General features: G+C 39.0%; 1 protein-coding gene across 11 annotated transcripts in view; it reads right to left on the bottom strand.

The window, feature by feature from the left end:
- Window positions 1–6,158: 6,158 nt before the first annotated feature.
- MAP3K7 (mitogen-activated protein kinase kinase kinase 7) overlaps window positions 6,159–15,730 on the bottom strand; it is a 48,725-nt gene continuing 39,153 nt past the window's right edge. For 8 of the 11 annotated variants that reach the window (XM_076333242.1, XM_076333240.1, XM_076333239.1 and 5 more), the window contains 5 exons: window positions 14,894–15,002; window positions 12,926–13,012; window positions 12,037–12,098; window positions 11,378–11,493; window positions 6,159–9,311 (listed from right to left, as the gene is read on the bottom strand). In XM_076333242.1, the coding sequence (XP_076189357.1) occupies window positions 9,131–9,311; window positions 11,378–11,493; window positions 12,037–12,098; window positions 12,926–13,012; window positions 14,894–15,002 (555 nt within the window). In that variant the 3' untranslated portion in view covers window positions 6,159–9,130. The remainder of the gene's footprint in view (window positions 9,312–11,377; window positions 11,494–12,036; window positions 12,099–12,925; window positions 13,013–14,893; window positions 15,003–15,730) is intronic. The other 3 variants (XM_076333249.1, XM_076333244.1, XM_076333243.1) reach the window with 1 other exon arrangement.

Raw genomic sequence — 15,730 nt, forward strand, 5'->3', positions numbered from 1 at the left:
GCTGCTCTTTGAGGTGAAGAGTTGCAGTGGCTACAAGACTTCTCCTTGCATCACAGGTCCTCCTGCAGCCTGCCTGCAGACACACCAAGGGTGCACATGGCCCGTGCTGCTCTTGATACTACTAATTCTAGGGATAATTAGATAAACCTGGCTATTATATGTCAAACATTAGCCTTGGTCCAAATAACAGAGCAAGTTATGCTACGCACTCTTACTGTGAAAACTGCAGGTCAATTATATATTTGGCTATTAAATGATTTTAAGGTCCACAACATGTTCAGCAGCACAAACACAACAGACGGGTCACAATGGGGGTAGGTATCATCTCTGGTTTTCCTCATTGGCAGATGCTGACAAATGGGGAGTTCCTGGGGTATTCGCAAATGCTAAACTTCAGGCATCTGAGAGTAATCTCTCCCAGATCCACCTACGTAGCCTATGGGGATGCTGACTTGCAAGGCAGAGATGTATGTTCTGCATCATCCATTTCAGGAGCCTAAATTCAAGGTCACGGCTTGAATTCCTGTGGAGGAACACATCTCTCCCTTGCCTGTAAAGCAAGTGGGAGAAAGCGTCTTTGTGAATATTTCTACCACCCCCCCAGTTACCTGCTCCGAGGCCAAGCTCTGAGAAAGTGGTGAGTACGGGAAGAATAGCCATACTGAGTAGAGATAGCATCATCCCTCTACAACCCTGATCCTTGTTACAGGGAAGGCTGCGTATCTTCAAGCTCACAGCAACAGGAACTTCTTCCATTTGCTGCTGTCCTAGATACACTGGAGTAGGCTTTCCAACCCTGACAAGCACACTCAGCTCTTGAAAATAAAGAAAACCCGGTAGTTTTCTTTTCCTTGTCTCTTCAGAACAAAACAAAAAAGGTCCCCAGAGTCACGGCTTACTTATAATCATGTCGAAAATTTTTGAACTCTGCTGTGCCTGAAAGAAAGGGGAGCCGGCATTAGTGCATTATCATCACTCACACAGCAATGATTAGGTCTGAGCAGATACCGTGGGGAACATTAGTCCAAGTAAATACCAGACGCTGGATCATAAAGGTTCAGGAGAGCTCAAAGTGCTTAGTGTTCATCATCTGATTCTTAAGGGATTTGTATTTATGCCAAGTTACTAAGTGAACAGCATAGCCTGTGATTCACTGCCATACTGTACAGCAATATTTTTATGCAACTGACTGCAATAACATTGATGTTGCATTCAATTTTTGACTGGCTTGCGGAGACAGCCACTTTTCTTCTCTTGACAGGCTCAGGCTGGACTGCAGGGCAGACAATGGACTTGATAGCATTGAGATTTGAGAAATCTGTTGTGATGATCTTGCAAAAATCTTCACAATGTAGAGTGCTGCTGTGGTGGCTTGAATACAGATGAATAAATGCCTCGCCTGAACGCTTCTGTATTTAAGGCGTACTTTAGAGCTACCACACACTTGTCCATTACACAGCAGGAGGGACACTGAACCAGAACATAATCAGTCAGCACTTTTAAACTTCTTTTAAGCACTTTTTAAAACATTCAGCTCATTCATCCCGCAGGCAAAAAGGGCTCTTGGGACCTGGCAGCACTGGCTGACAGAGGGCTACGACAGATAGTTTTATATTACATTGCCAGCATGGACAGATCTTTCGTCTTAACAAGTGATCTAAACCTCAGATTTCTTAAATATTAATTTATAGATTACCTTTTAATTGATTCTAATATGTTTTCTTTGGGAGTTGGGAATAAGTAATTATGAGAAATGCTGTGTTTTGGTGCAAGAAGCCAATTCAAATGAAGAAACCTTAAGCAGCAAGTAAGTTGCTTATCACTATAAACCATTCGTAAGAAACTGGGCCATTGCAGCTGCTGCTGGGATATTAGTGAGACTTTCCTGGGAAATGTGGAAGAACATACCCTCTTTCTATCCCTGCACGCGCTGTTACCGATCAAGGACTGTACCGTCTTGGGAGCCTGATGTTTGTTGAAGAGCAAAGAGCGTGATACTGTCTGTAGTTGTGACAGGGAAAGGGTCTCAGCCAGGCATGGTTTGCTGGAGGAGTAACAACTTCTCAGACCAACTGACAGAGTTGGAAAAAGCAGATGTTTTGGAACACCATCTCCCTCCTGCAGGTGTGAGGGTAATACATCATTTGCTTCCCTGCCCAGCCAGTTTTAGGCATCTGGATTACCATACCAAATTGACTGCAAATTCATTTTCCTCACTGGCATTCTCCTTCATTTTTCTTGCAAATTTTTGAGATGTCAGCATTTTGTTTGATTTCAGAAAGGGACTTTGAAGGTTCACCTTCTGTGAACCCAAAGCTCTGCTTTCCCCCAGCAACTTCAGTACTCAGACTAGAAATAACCACTCAGGCAAACAAAGACACAGTGCTGCTTAAAAACCTGTAACATCAACACCTGCCATTAGACTGATGTTCACCCTACTAAAGATACGCTGAAAATGACTCACTTCACTGTTACAAAATCTGCTCCCAAATAAATCGAGTAATGGCTAAACTTCTCTAGAGCCATCTTCTTTGTAATTAGATTTTATGACTTTCTTTAGCAACTGTCTAATCTCTGTACAGGAGCCTCATCGACAGAGACTAAACTTGTAGGAGCTGAAGAGAATACAGAAAAGCTGTGTGCAATGGGTTGCATCAGCTAGCTCCTCTTCTAGCTCTGAGACTGGGCACCAGGGAAGGAAAAAAAGCCCCAAAAATCTGAGCTCTCAGACAATTAAAACCAAGTTAGAGTCTTAATGTTCATCCCTTTTCGCGCCTATCATGATTTATCACAACAGGATTATATTAAAAAGAGATCTAAGTTCTTAGCCCGAGGTCCTGCTCCAGAAGTAGTTAGATAAAAAGTAATGCTTTATGGAGGGGCAAATTCATCTGCCCCTCCACCTTGCTCGAGTCACTGACTTGGAGAAAAGAAGTTGCTGCTGCCGGTAGCTCTCACATGAGTACACTGCCTCCTTCCACTCTTGGAAAGGAAGAGCCCTTTCAGCTGTACCTGCTCAAAGCCAGTGAAGGCTGAGGCTTGCCCAGGAGGTGCAGGTTACATGGTCTTAAAACCACTGAATTAAAGCAGCCGAGATTGAAAACTCAGTTTGACCGATAGCACTTTTTTGGGAGGGGCATGCCATAATATGCAAAATAAACAATAAGCCAGCCACATTCAGATCGCCAGCTGTGTTGGTAAGGCTTTTTCCTCTTTTTCCTTTCAGGTCCGAGAAGTCAGAGCACTCAGGAAAACAACCATGAAAGCCTCCACCACACCACTTGTTTCACCACGTGGTTCCTTTGGTAGTGCACTCAGAGGAGGGATTGTGCCAAGGCTACAGGTGCGTTTCCCTGATCCAGAGATGTGGGATAGAGTGCGCTCAATGAACCTCACTCTCATTTTTTGTTTTGTTGTCCGCCCCCCCTCCTCCCCCCCAACAAATCCCTCCTCAGGTATCTCTTGGTACCTAGTGTTTTTGATGAGCATAAAAAGATCACCCTAAACCGTACACTTTGCTACAGCTTCGGTGTCTGCCAGCACTCAAGGACACCTGGAGCGGTGGCTAAAGTCCTCTAATGAAAAACAGCAGCACGGCTCTCACCAGCAGGCCTGCTAACATTCAGCCATGGCACTGTGCTCTGATGTAAAGCACAGCTGCACCGACCAAAATGGCTCCTTGCGTGGTCTCTGCCTCTTAGGTCCTATCCGAGCACTCTACTGACAGAAGCAGTTTGTGCCCAGCAGCCCCACAGACCCCAGGCAGCCCTCAGAGGATGAGCTAAATTAGCTTCACCTCCTACCTCACGAACAATTCCCGCCTATGCTCTAGCCACATTGCTAATGATGATGTAAGAAACTTTAATAAGAGTCTTATTTGCACGTACCAGGTTTAACTTTTTGGAGACAGCTGTTCAAGGAGTCCTCCGGTGATGGGCACACGCAGGCTCTTCTGGGGCCTTGGCGAACAAAGACGTTCACAGGAACGCTTCTGCAGCGGCTGCTTGGCAAATACGGACATCCTCAGATGACAGGACAATTTATTCCCTCTCTCAGCATAATCTTTGTAACTTTGCCTGTTTTTGGAAGGGAGTCTGAGTAGTCTTAAACGTATATTGTATTGACACCAGCAATGCTGCATAAAAGGCTCAGTGCAAACAGCTCTCTTTCTTTTCTTAAGCAGCTTTTTGGCCACCCCTCTTTTCACACCGCAGGAGCTACCAGGACAGTCACAGTGGCTTTGCACGTCGCTTCACCAACAGGTGAAGTCCACCTTGCTGCTCCTCATGAAAAAGGAGAGGAACAGACCCAGACAGAGCTCTTAGGCACTTCCACCTCATCATATGATCTTCAAGTCTCCAACCACCAGGGATTTTTTTTCTAATTTTCTGCTATAAGCTAAAATCGTGTCCCATCCCACGTGCTGAGCCTGTAGGTTATATGAATGCAAGTCACTCCTTGGTCCTCTGCCTAAATACCACAGGAGAGCAGCCTACGTGCAGCTGCTCCACAGCCTCTCGCGTTCGACACCAGTGGGAGGGAAAAGCGTGGCCGGGAAAAGGGAAGACCATCGCATTGCATTGAATTACCATTGCACCAGTCTAAGTGTCAGCGTTAGAGGATTTGTATTTACGCAGGGAGAACCTGCTGCTTAAGAACAGGAAGGGGTCCGAGGGAAGCCAAAACTCGCAGCTGCAGTCTGCGCACTGCTAGGGAGCCGCAGTCGGGGTGCACTGCGTCACCCCCCATCTCTCCCAGCACCGGCGAAGAGCTGTGGTCTCACACCAAGGAGGCAGGGGCTCCACTCCACCCGCTTCCAGGTCTACCTCTCCCCAGTGCCTTTTGCTTCACAAGGCTGGATATGCTTTTAACTTCTTATAATGCAACGATCTGCTCCTCTCTTTCTATCCGTAAAAGGCAACAGTTCCTAACCGTAAGAGTAGCTGGGCTGCCTTTATCCAAGTTAGAAGGGGGGTATCAACAAAGCATGTGTAATTATGCGAACACAAGCCTATTTTATCCTTTGTAGTATCTCAAATTTTTAGCTACTTAGTGTAAAGCACACAGCTATGAATAAAAACCTTTTTTTCATTAATGCTTGTTGAGGTTAAAGCCCTAGGATTAGCAGTGCTCTTTAAGTATTTTAAGAATTTTATTAATAATTAAAAATTTAAAGCATTTGGTCTAAATTCAGTTTTGCTCTTTCATTAAGTACCCCTCCATAACCAGAGTCAGGGTGTAGGTTCAAAGTCAAAACATTTGTAGCAAATCTGTCCAAGTGCCGTGGGAGATGTGAATTGTCCCTGCAAGAAGTAGAAAAGGGTTACACGGGCACAGAAAATAACTGATGCACTCTCCCCCCCCCCCCCCCCCCCCCCCCCGTATTTATCTGTCTCTGTAGAACTTGATCCCCACAGGCTTAGAGCAACCACTCATCTAGTGACATTATTAAAGTAAATAAAAGCTAACTACAGAAAGCTCAGATTTTGGAAATAAAAAGGCATCTATCAATTCTGATTTGATACATGCAGCTCTCTACACCTATACACACAAGTACATAACAGTGCATATACATGTGCGTATACACGTACACAGGCTTACTTTCATAAGACCCTCCTCTTCAATACAGGAAACCTGTATTTTGAGGGGTTGAGTATGCCACACCTTTTTTTGCCCTTATCCTTTCAAACTTTCCTGCAGGTTTGAGCAGGGCACCTGAAACGGCCGAGTTGTTCAAAGCAGCTCAGAACAGATCCGACGCACGATTTTGTGTTCTTCACAGGCAAGGAGACAGTTAAGGGGTTGTCTGTGTCTGTGGTATGGCAACGGAAACTCTCAAGCAGTAAAATCCATTACGAACAAAATAGAGAAGTTCCAGGGAATGGAATTTGTCTGAACAGAACAACGAAAGACGAGCACTTATCTTTTTGCGGAACATCCGTATGAAAGATGTGGCATTCTTAAAATATCTTGATACTCAGTTATGAGTAGGACTATTCATCCTACACCCTACTTCTGCACACAGGAAGGAAAGAGCTAATAGCAGAAGAATTTTCTTTCGGCGGTGGGAACAACTGCATGATGATTATCCCCCACCCTGTGTGGGATTCCTTTGGAGATCAAGGATGCCCTGGCAAGCGTTGGGGCATTACTACATGTTTGTGGAAGTCTCTCAGCTTTTATTAATTAAATTCCTGACAACGCAATAAAACCCTGTAGCAGAAAGCCACGCTGCTCATTCCTTAATCATATGAAATCATTCACCATTTTATGTACAAGTTTTGAATTACAATCTTCAACTTCTCATCAGAAAAAAACCCAAAAAGCCTAAAAAAAGCATTTTTGGCAGAACTGCACAGTGTACAGAAGCATACTTTCAATTACACAATATCTTACAGAACACATACTGTAACAAAAAGCAGAGCCTGTTACCTTTTCTGAGAAGGCAGTGCCCAGACAAAACTAGATGTTTCACCTCCATTATTAGAGGAACAGCTTTAACTGGACAAAAGAATACATGAAAAAAATTCCTGAACACTCCAAATAGCTTAACAGAAAAATAAAAGTACATTTGTAAACAACTTTAAAACAAGAGCCTTATGAAATAACAAAGGTCACTGAAAGTTAAGCTGTTAAAACTCTTCTTAGCCCAAACCACTATATTCTACCCTTCTAGTTTTTCTTTATGATACACAGATTTTGCCACACATAACACTTCACCGAGAAATATGGGCAAATACTTTTTCAATTTTTGGTGGAATTAAGAAAGGGACAATTTGAAGGCAAAAGGTCAAACTCCAAATTCCCTTTGAAAATTACATGAGCAATATAACCTAACTATCGAATGGAGCCGAGTTCAACAGTGCATGGTAGCACAGTACTTATTTTACAGTCTGAGACCCTTTTTAATGTAAACCCTGAAAAGTCGCAAGCAACTGTTAGAACAGACTTTTGTATTAGGTACTATTAAGTTAGCATTGCATTCACTTCCATTATTCAAACTTTGTCATAAAGTGACTTTTTATATACAATTCTGATTCACCTTAAGCATATCTGTTTTATGACAAGGCAAACTGTAAAAACTGTCCCGGGAAATGATTTTGTGTATGTAATTATCAACCATGCATCTGAAGTTGAGCATTAGTATCTATGCTGCTCTACTTCATGCTTCAGCATATGTTAAGTAAGCTGCTGATCACCGAGTGTGTCCATTTTGGTAGATGGACAGATGTATGCGAACAGCAATGCTTTGGATAACTTGTGCTATTCCTAATACTACAGTTATTTTCTCTGCCAATTACATTTTGCTATAAATATGTGTGCCCTTAAGTTGATCCCACTATCAGTTACAGCTAACTAATCAAATTATCTGCTAAGGTTTTGGGAATGATAACCCTTCCTTTATTTAAATAAAATGAGGGAAGGGTTTCTAACTCCCAAAGGTTTGCCAACAATAGATTTATTTTCAGGACAGGATGACACCATTCAGTAAACTGTTTGTCATCTTTGTTGTTCACGGATAAGCACAATAGTATTAATGCTTTTTATCAGGTAGGCAGGAAGGGGAAGAGAAAATACTGTGAGGTTTTTACCCTTAATGTTTTTCCAAGTTCTGCTCATGGTCTCTTATGAATAATTATTCATTTGAAATAAGCATAAGTCAAATGTCAGTTTACTTCTCTTACATTTTTAGGGCTTAGCAGCTAAACTTCAATTTTCTGTTTTGCTTTTGCAAAAGAGTGTTATTAAAACCCTGCCCACAACTGAGTACACCAAGAGCTTATGTGAGGAATAATTTCTCATTATACTTAGAAGTGCCTCATTTTTGTCTCAGTTAAAAGTTAATTCATAATCCAAATAATCAATCTGCAATGTAAACAAAGTTATTTTCTCCCATGAAATAATGGTAAATAATGACACTCATCATTACATATTCTGCTTGAGTTCATTAAATGCAGTTCTTCAGTGACAAAGGCAGCAGGCATTCTGTGGGACATCCTTTGAACTATGTTCAAATGAGTGGAATAACAGAGATTCCTGATGGAGATCTAAGCCATTTCCCTCATTTTCTTAATAGCTTCCGCTATTTGCATGCTGAACTCCATTTCATAATTTGCTATTTAAAGTAAATTCATTTCCCCAAACCCTTCTCTCCCTATGTAAAACAAATTTATTTACATTTATGGTAAATGCTTTTCAGCAAGTAAATTGTAAGAAAAAAAAAAAATCCAAGAAGTGGTATAAAGGGAGCGAGCATTTAAAGTTTTGTATTAATTTGCTTTCTGAATTTCCTTCCAAAGATGCTACAGGGACAAAAGCTTTAAAGGTTTCACACACACTTTCACACATTTTTGATTCTTTCTCTCTTTTATACAAGGGACCAACTTTGCCCAGTGAACCACCTTCATAACTTTTGCCCAGCAACTAAATGAAACTGCACGGCATTTCCCCCAAGAAAGTAAAGAAAATACAGCCTTTTACTTCAAATATTTTATGAATGCAAGATTACAAGAAACGTATTAGTCAAAATGCAGGGCTATCAAGCACTGAACCAAGAATGCTGGCATCAGTTTGCCTACCATTCTGCATGTGGAAAAAATACACTATGTCTACAGGTAAAAGGCATCACTAATGCATCATGAATTACTCTGGTCAGCCAACATCACCTCTGCAGCTTGGTGCATGTTTCAGTCCTGAAAATAATTGTCATATTAATAGTTTGAGATGAGACACTGAAACAAAACCATTCTTGAACAGGAAAGTTTTTGTTTTGCTCTTACCAAGGTAACACCAAAAACTAAAAACAAGATCTTACAATTTAGCAGCCACTTTAACACTTGTTAGGCTAGCCTTCACACAAGGAGCATGCATACAGCCACTGTTCTTGCTTTAAATTGAGGGCTGTTGGTTAATTCAAGTCACTGTTTCCTCACCTTATTCGATTAACCTGTTGAACTGGATGTCCACCATAGGAAAAAGAAAATTAAATGATGTTAAGTGTAGCAGACAAATACAGATCACACCAAGAAGCTAACACTCATGAGTTGTCATAATAAGGGATAATAATAACAATAAAAAAAAAGTATCAGTCTTTTCTGTGCATATTTTTCATTTGAAAGGTCCCAGGAAATCATGATGTGCCTGGCCGTTTCTGTTGCTGATTTCTGATGACCTCTAATTGTTTTTTGCATTGCTGATAGTAAGTTGAGAGACTTTTGTTTTCATCTAACAACTTTTTATGTTCTTGTACCAGACGGGATGTGTTTTGCTGGTCTTTTTCATCCTGGTCCAGTTCTGCTATTAGTTCTTGTCTAAAATAATAATAAAAAAAAGTAATTATCATTTATAATCTACTTCTATTTGTGTGTAGATGACTTCATATGTTTCAAATCAGTATTTGATTATCAGTCTGAACTCATGGCTGCTGATATTTTGTGCAGAAAAGAAAAGTTGACCAAAAAAACCCGTCTTATTCTTTACTGTAGTCTGGGGAAAAATTCTCTTCCAAATCAAATCCACATTTAAACTTTAAAATAGCTGCAAGCCATAGCCTCAATCTCTAAAATTGTCCTTTATATAAAGTCTTTCAGACATAGTTCTACAGGTCACAGTGAAAGATCTAAGGATGCACACAGAATTTCATAAATATATTCAGCTGTACTTTTGCTTAACTATACGTACATTTAAAAGCTCAAAAGGCAACTTAAAAGACAAAACTGCAATAATTTGGTAGCTTTTTAGTGAAGTGCTGTTTTCTATTTGGTCATGAACTTCTTAAAGCAGTGGAAAAGTAGAATCAAGCAAATTATTTTTGTAACTGTCATTTCACTTAATTTATGCCATAAGTGTTCAATATGTTTTTTAGCAACAATTTTAGATGAACACACACACTGATAAATTTGCTATAAATTATCCTGCAAAACTAATGTAGCAGTTTGTTTTACTATTTGTTTATGAGGTGACAAGAAGGCAAGCTGCCAGCAATATTTTAGCAATGAAATAGTAGAGGAGAAAGTTCATGTTAATTAATTGTTGCCATATGGTTTGTAATTACAGTTAAAGAAAACTTAATCATTCTATAAAGGCTGAACTAATAACTACCTTAACCAGCATTAACTTCATCAATCACGATACTATTTTTTGTTTTAACACCTATGGGCAATTATGTTCTGACTAAGAAAAAAGTTTGGAGAAATGTGTATGCAGACTTCCTAGAAAAAAAGATAAAGTAGGAATCTAAAGGTACAGAATTAACAGTTTTGAAACAGAAACACATTTTTATATAATTTATTGACCCTTAGGGACAACAGAAATAAAACCAAAATTAAGATCTTCACACTAGCTTCAGTATCTCCTCATGAAGTCTAAAAATTCTAGTTGCACTTGAAAAAAACATTGCTCTCAAGATGCTAAGCCAAAAGTGAATAGATGATAGGAGGTCGATCTTACAGTAGTTTTTTTCCCCGTTCTGTATGCTATTTCTAACGTACAAAAGGTTTATACACACATTTTTCTCATCAGCTATTCCACAAACACCAAGGCAAGCTCCTCATTAAGAACCTGCTTGCCTGCAGTGGCTCAGGCACTGGTAGGTAACAAGCTGGTTACTTGGTCTAGCATGGGAGTATATATGACCTTTCAGAACTGCTCCCCAGCGTCAGGAAACAGAAATGATGAGAAGCGGAACACAACAGAACGTACTGCAAACTGAAGTTCTGAATCAGCAATAACTTTGGCCCTAATCCAACAATACGTGCAGTTGCTTCACTTATATGTGTACACAATGTAAGAGGAAAGAGTTTATTTCTAGTGCACAAGGATAAGGTACGTAACGGCTTCTAAGTATGAGGTCCTAAACCCCTGGCAGGAAAAACACAAGATATGTGTTGATAATACTGTTGTAAATGCAATGATTGACAAAAGTCAGATATAAGATAAAATCTGACTGCAAAATATGTTGACATATTACTCAAAATTCTATAATCCATTATCCAAGTGATTATCTACAAATTACAATTGAAAATCTTTTACTGGACAGCGTTGGAAATAAAATTCCAAGGTTCCTCAACAGTCCAGGTCTTTCATTTGAGATGATACAAACAAATATTACTAGTATGTTACATACACAGATGTGCCACACACTTCAAAGTAGGACTTGTCCAGAAGAAGAGTCTTGATATTGATTAAAACTTTCAATTACCTGCTCTAAATATCTCACCTGTACTGAGCAGCTCAGTATTTCTGAGATTAAGGCTAGAAAACAATTACGCCCTATGAAATGTTACTTCATAAAGCCAGAAATAATAGTCACAAATAACAGACTTCGTGTAAAAGAAACATACAGAAGAACAGAAAAGATTAAACACATTTCACTTACTTCCTCTGCAACAGCAATGCAATTTCTGTCTGAACTTTCATATATTCTTGTGCCATTTTGCAGTGCTGTTCAAACACAGCCATAGATTCTTTGGAGTTTGGGCATGGTGCTAGAGGCTGAAAATAAATCAGACATGTTAAAAACTAATGAACTGATATCTTAGTATATAGTGTGTTAGAATGTCTCTGCAGTGTATTTATAACGTCTTTTAAAAACCAGTAAGCTTTTAAAAATAAGCATCAAACCATGCCCTGGAAAACGTTACTGCACTGATGTCAAAGTTGACTCAAACCTCAAACCTGCAGTTATTAATCTGATACTCTCTCTGTCACAAAAATCAAAGTAGTGTTTAATCCCCCACACAACAAATAAAGTGAATACAATTTAATTCAGTAACACCCAAGCAAATAATGTCTTATTTTGACAGTCAAACTCAGCTTACGTTTGGTTTTAGGGATCATGTTTCCCAGGGCTTGTTTTTAATAGCTTGATCAAATCTCAGTCAACCAATCTCAGGTTACATAATATATTTTTTTAGCCTTGGTCAAAAGTTAGAATATAAACACAGGTAAATATGCGGCACTATATTTTGCAGCCCAAAATTCACACATTAGAATGAAATGCAAGATAAAGAATCTAATAAAGCATGTATTTATTACCTGTAACTGATGATCTAATGTAAGATATGCCATTGGGATGGAGTTATCTGACCCATTGGTCTCTGTAACAATACCAAGAAAATTTTAATGTATTTTCAGAGTTAATTCTATTCTTATAGGACAAAAACAAGAATTCTAAATCATTTCACAATACAAAATCTGAATGTGGAAAGGCAAATGGAAATAGCAGCGTTCCAATCCCAAGGCAGATGAATCATTTTGTTTTTCTGATAAAGTTAAGAACTTCAAAAGTATGGTTTATCACACCAAGAAGAAATAAAGATTAAGGTTATCATCCTACACTTCTAGAAGCCATGTAACAGCATACAGACTTTAAAAATGCTATTTTTGTACAGTTTGCAATCACATTCTCTATTTATATAAAAATTGCCATTTCATTCTTGTTTATGAAGGATCAGCCAGCCAGCCCATGCATCTAATGATTTTAAAATTAGAAGCTGTGCAAACCAGCTCTGCCAAAATAAAATAAGCACAACCTCCTGCTCAGTTTTGAAACCTGCTCCCAGTGAGGTCTGTAAGTATCTTCCCCACAACATGCTCTAGGGCATCTTCTGTGCTCTGTATAGATACTTTGCGGGTAGCAAGGAACCCAATAACCAATCTATCTCCTGGGCCTGGCTGCTCTCATCTTACACTGCAGTTACTCTGGATTTCTCTAGTGCTTTCATTCCAGATTTAACGTGTTTCTGAATTCTTATAGATCGTATCTTTTGGTAGCCCACAATCTGGGGATCACAAGGTTACTGTTAAGCTTTAAGAGACACAGGAGTAAAGACACATGGAGAAACTACTGATTTTATAGCTGCATTATTGCTACTAGAGGATTATATGGAGGAGGGTAGGTGGGGAAAAAAAAGGGGCTGCTTACCCATACCCCAAAAGCACCTGCCACAGAGTAGTCGTGGTAGAGAAACTAAGGTGTTGCCCTCAAAGACTATGCTATCTCCAAGAGCAGCTTCAAAAGGAAACAGAAATAAGAGGGTGGGAATGGAGAAAAAGTGGTTAAGTGTATGCTTGTAAGGAAACTGGAAGGTGGTAAAAAAAAAAAGTAAAAGAAAACCACCCTAAAACCAGAGACTTAATCACCACAGTATCTTAAATGAGAACAATATAAAAAGTCCTTCCCTACATTAGACTATTGCCATATATGGAATACTGCTACAGCAAAGGAATTATTGCAATGTTTCAAATACATCAATACATGCAAAATACTTCCGATTACATTCCTGAGCATTTCAGCACTGTCACAGAACTCTAACTTTTCCTGTGACTGACCAGATTCAGCTGCGTCCTCATTTTATTATTTTGCCTCATTAACTTAAAAACGTACCCTCTTTTACAGAAAACTAAAATTATTTCTCTCTTTAGAAATTCAAACAACTCTTTGTTCATGGACTGCATAAACCTAACAAGAAAAAAATATACATGTGGTACATTCTGTATTTACCTGAGTATAAGGTGAGGGATTTCTGTGGGCCAGAAAACGGACCTGACTTTTAGCTCTAGTGCTGTGCTGCATTTAAGGCCAAAGACTTGGAACAAACTGCCTTTGCACTGGCATACGATCAGCAATTTTCAGTTCCCAGTGAACTACCGATTGGGTAAGAGCTTGCTTCTGTGTGAGGCAGCCTAAAGCAGCTCCGGACCCATGCTACACAAAAGAGGGCATGAGGTGGGCTGTGGCAGTGGGCAAGGGCTTTGGAAAATTATGAGTGATAAGGCATAGAGTGCAATCGGGCAAAGTGACAATGGACAGAAAGAAGAAAGCACAGAAGCAAAATACAAGAGTATGTTGCCCTCCTCCCACTAAAACAGGGGGAAAAAAAAAAGTACACATCTTACATACAGGATCACCTTATATTTGGTAAAATACAAGTGTGCATATACGTACATATATAGATATATATACATATAGGTATATATGCTTGTGCAAGAGTCAGTCCACATGTGAGTTTCAATTTTGCAGTTGGTTACAGGAAAAGAACGAAAGAGTCTGATCAGCCAAAGATGAGACGGATCACAAGGTTTCAGAATTTGAGGCACTATGAGGTACCAGCTTGAGACTAAGTTTAAGATTCAACATGTACATTTTGGTAACAAAAATGTAATTCTTATTTACATTCTAAAAAGGAATTTGTGGGGATCCATTGTTTTCATGCAGTCCAGTACTGGTTCTTTTCATAACGGAGTGCATTATAACTTTTAAAATTGAATTCAACTATTACATTATGTTCATTCTTAATCCTATTTCATAACAAAAGAACAGTGATGCTACAGTAGAAGTATTTACAACACTTCTGCAGGCACACTTATGTTAGTTCATTTAAAAACAGTAAGATTCTGTGCACATGTACATTCTGCATAGGCAAAATTACAACACAGATAAAAAATAGAATGAACGTATTCCAGCTGATACTCACCTACATAGCATCTCATTCCAGAAGTCAGAGCAATGAAAACTAACTGTGCATTCATAATACAAATGCACAAGTCTAAAATGCTCTAAGATGTCTATTCCCTTAATTCCCCCAAACCACACTACAGCGAAAAACTGTTGCTAAAAGATCTGCATTAAATACTATCACTGCATATGTACAGTACTGTCTTACAAGCAAAATGCTTACAAGTTTATGTAACTTAATATAATCTATATAAAAAAGTTCTTAAAGCCAGTGTGCAAAACAAAGCAGTAATGATTTAATTTAAGCAGAACTAAAATGGACTGTGACTTTCACTGCTTAATTTTGTTAATGTCTAGGTACACAACCCACACCATAATCAAATAAATATTTTACATTTTTACAGGCAAAAAGTTAACTAATGAACACAGGATTACCTGCATCATCAGGTGTCCATGGATTACGAGTTGGCTTTTCAGAGGTTGGTCCCGAGGTAGTGATCATTCTCACACTAGGACTAGATGATCTACTGCTGTTTCTACTCTCCTGAAATGATAAAAGAAAACAATATAAAATGCCAAGAAAAGTTAACAAGGTTTTTGAAGGGTTCATTTTAAAAAATGTTATTAAACAGAAAAGTAAACGTGAAGAAACCTGAACCTATAATCCTCCCAAATACCCTCCTCCCCAAGCTTTTACCCTGAAAGCTCTCCAGATAGTTTGATAAACTTTACATGCGTTGCAGGGATAGTTTCATCCCCATTTCTACTCCATCTTTACTGTATAAGAAGAAATGGATATAATTTGGCTATTCAGCATAATAAAAAGCAGTGATGAACAATGCATTCATTCAAGATCTTTATATAAAAGCGCAGCACTATGTCCAGTAATTTTCACATCACCATTCAGTGAAATCTAGCAGCTCCATAACATCAGGAAGAAATGAAGTTTGTTTCCCATGTTTAATCAATTAATGGAACTACATTCAACTAAAGGAACACAGCTTAGTAACCGCACTAGACTGCGGTATATTAATCTACAGTTTTTCTTATGGTTCTGATGTTAACTCAGAGGTTATGTGATTCATCTTCAGAAAACATGAAAAAAGTGTTTAATCAAAAAGGATCAATCAATTAAAGCAAAGCAATTAGAAAATGAGTACATTCTCTCCCACAAAGCAAATTAAGAACTAAAAATTCTGTAGGAAGTTCCTTTATATACAGCTTGACTCCTCCAATCCTTTTGTTTATCAAAGTGCAAAAACATAATACAGA

Source organism: Aptenodytes patagonicus, chromosome 3, assembly GCF_965638725.1.
Source record: "Aptenodytes patagonicus chromosome 3, bAptPat1.pri.cur, whole genome shotgun sequence".
Lineage (NCBI taxonomy): Eukaryota > Metazoa > Chordata > Aves > Sphenisciformes > Spheniscidae > Aptenodytes > Aptenodytes patagonicus.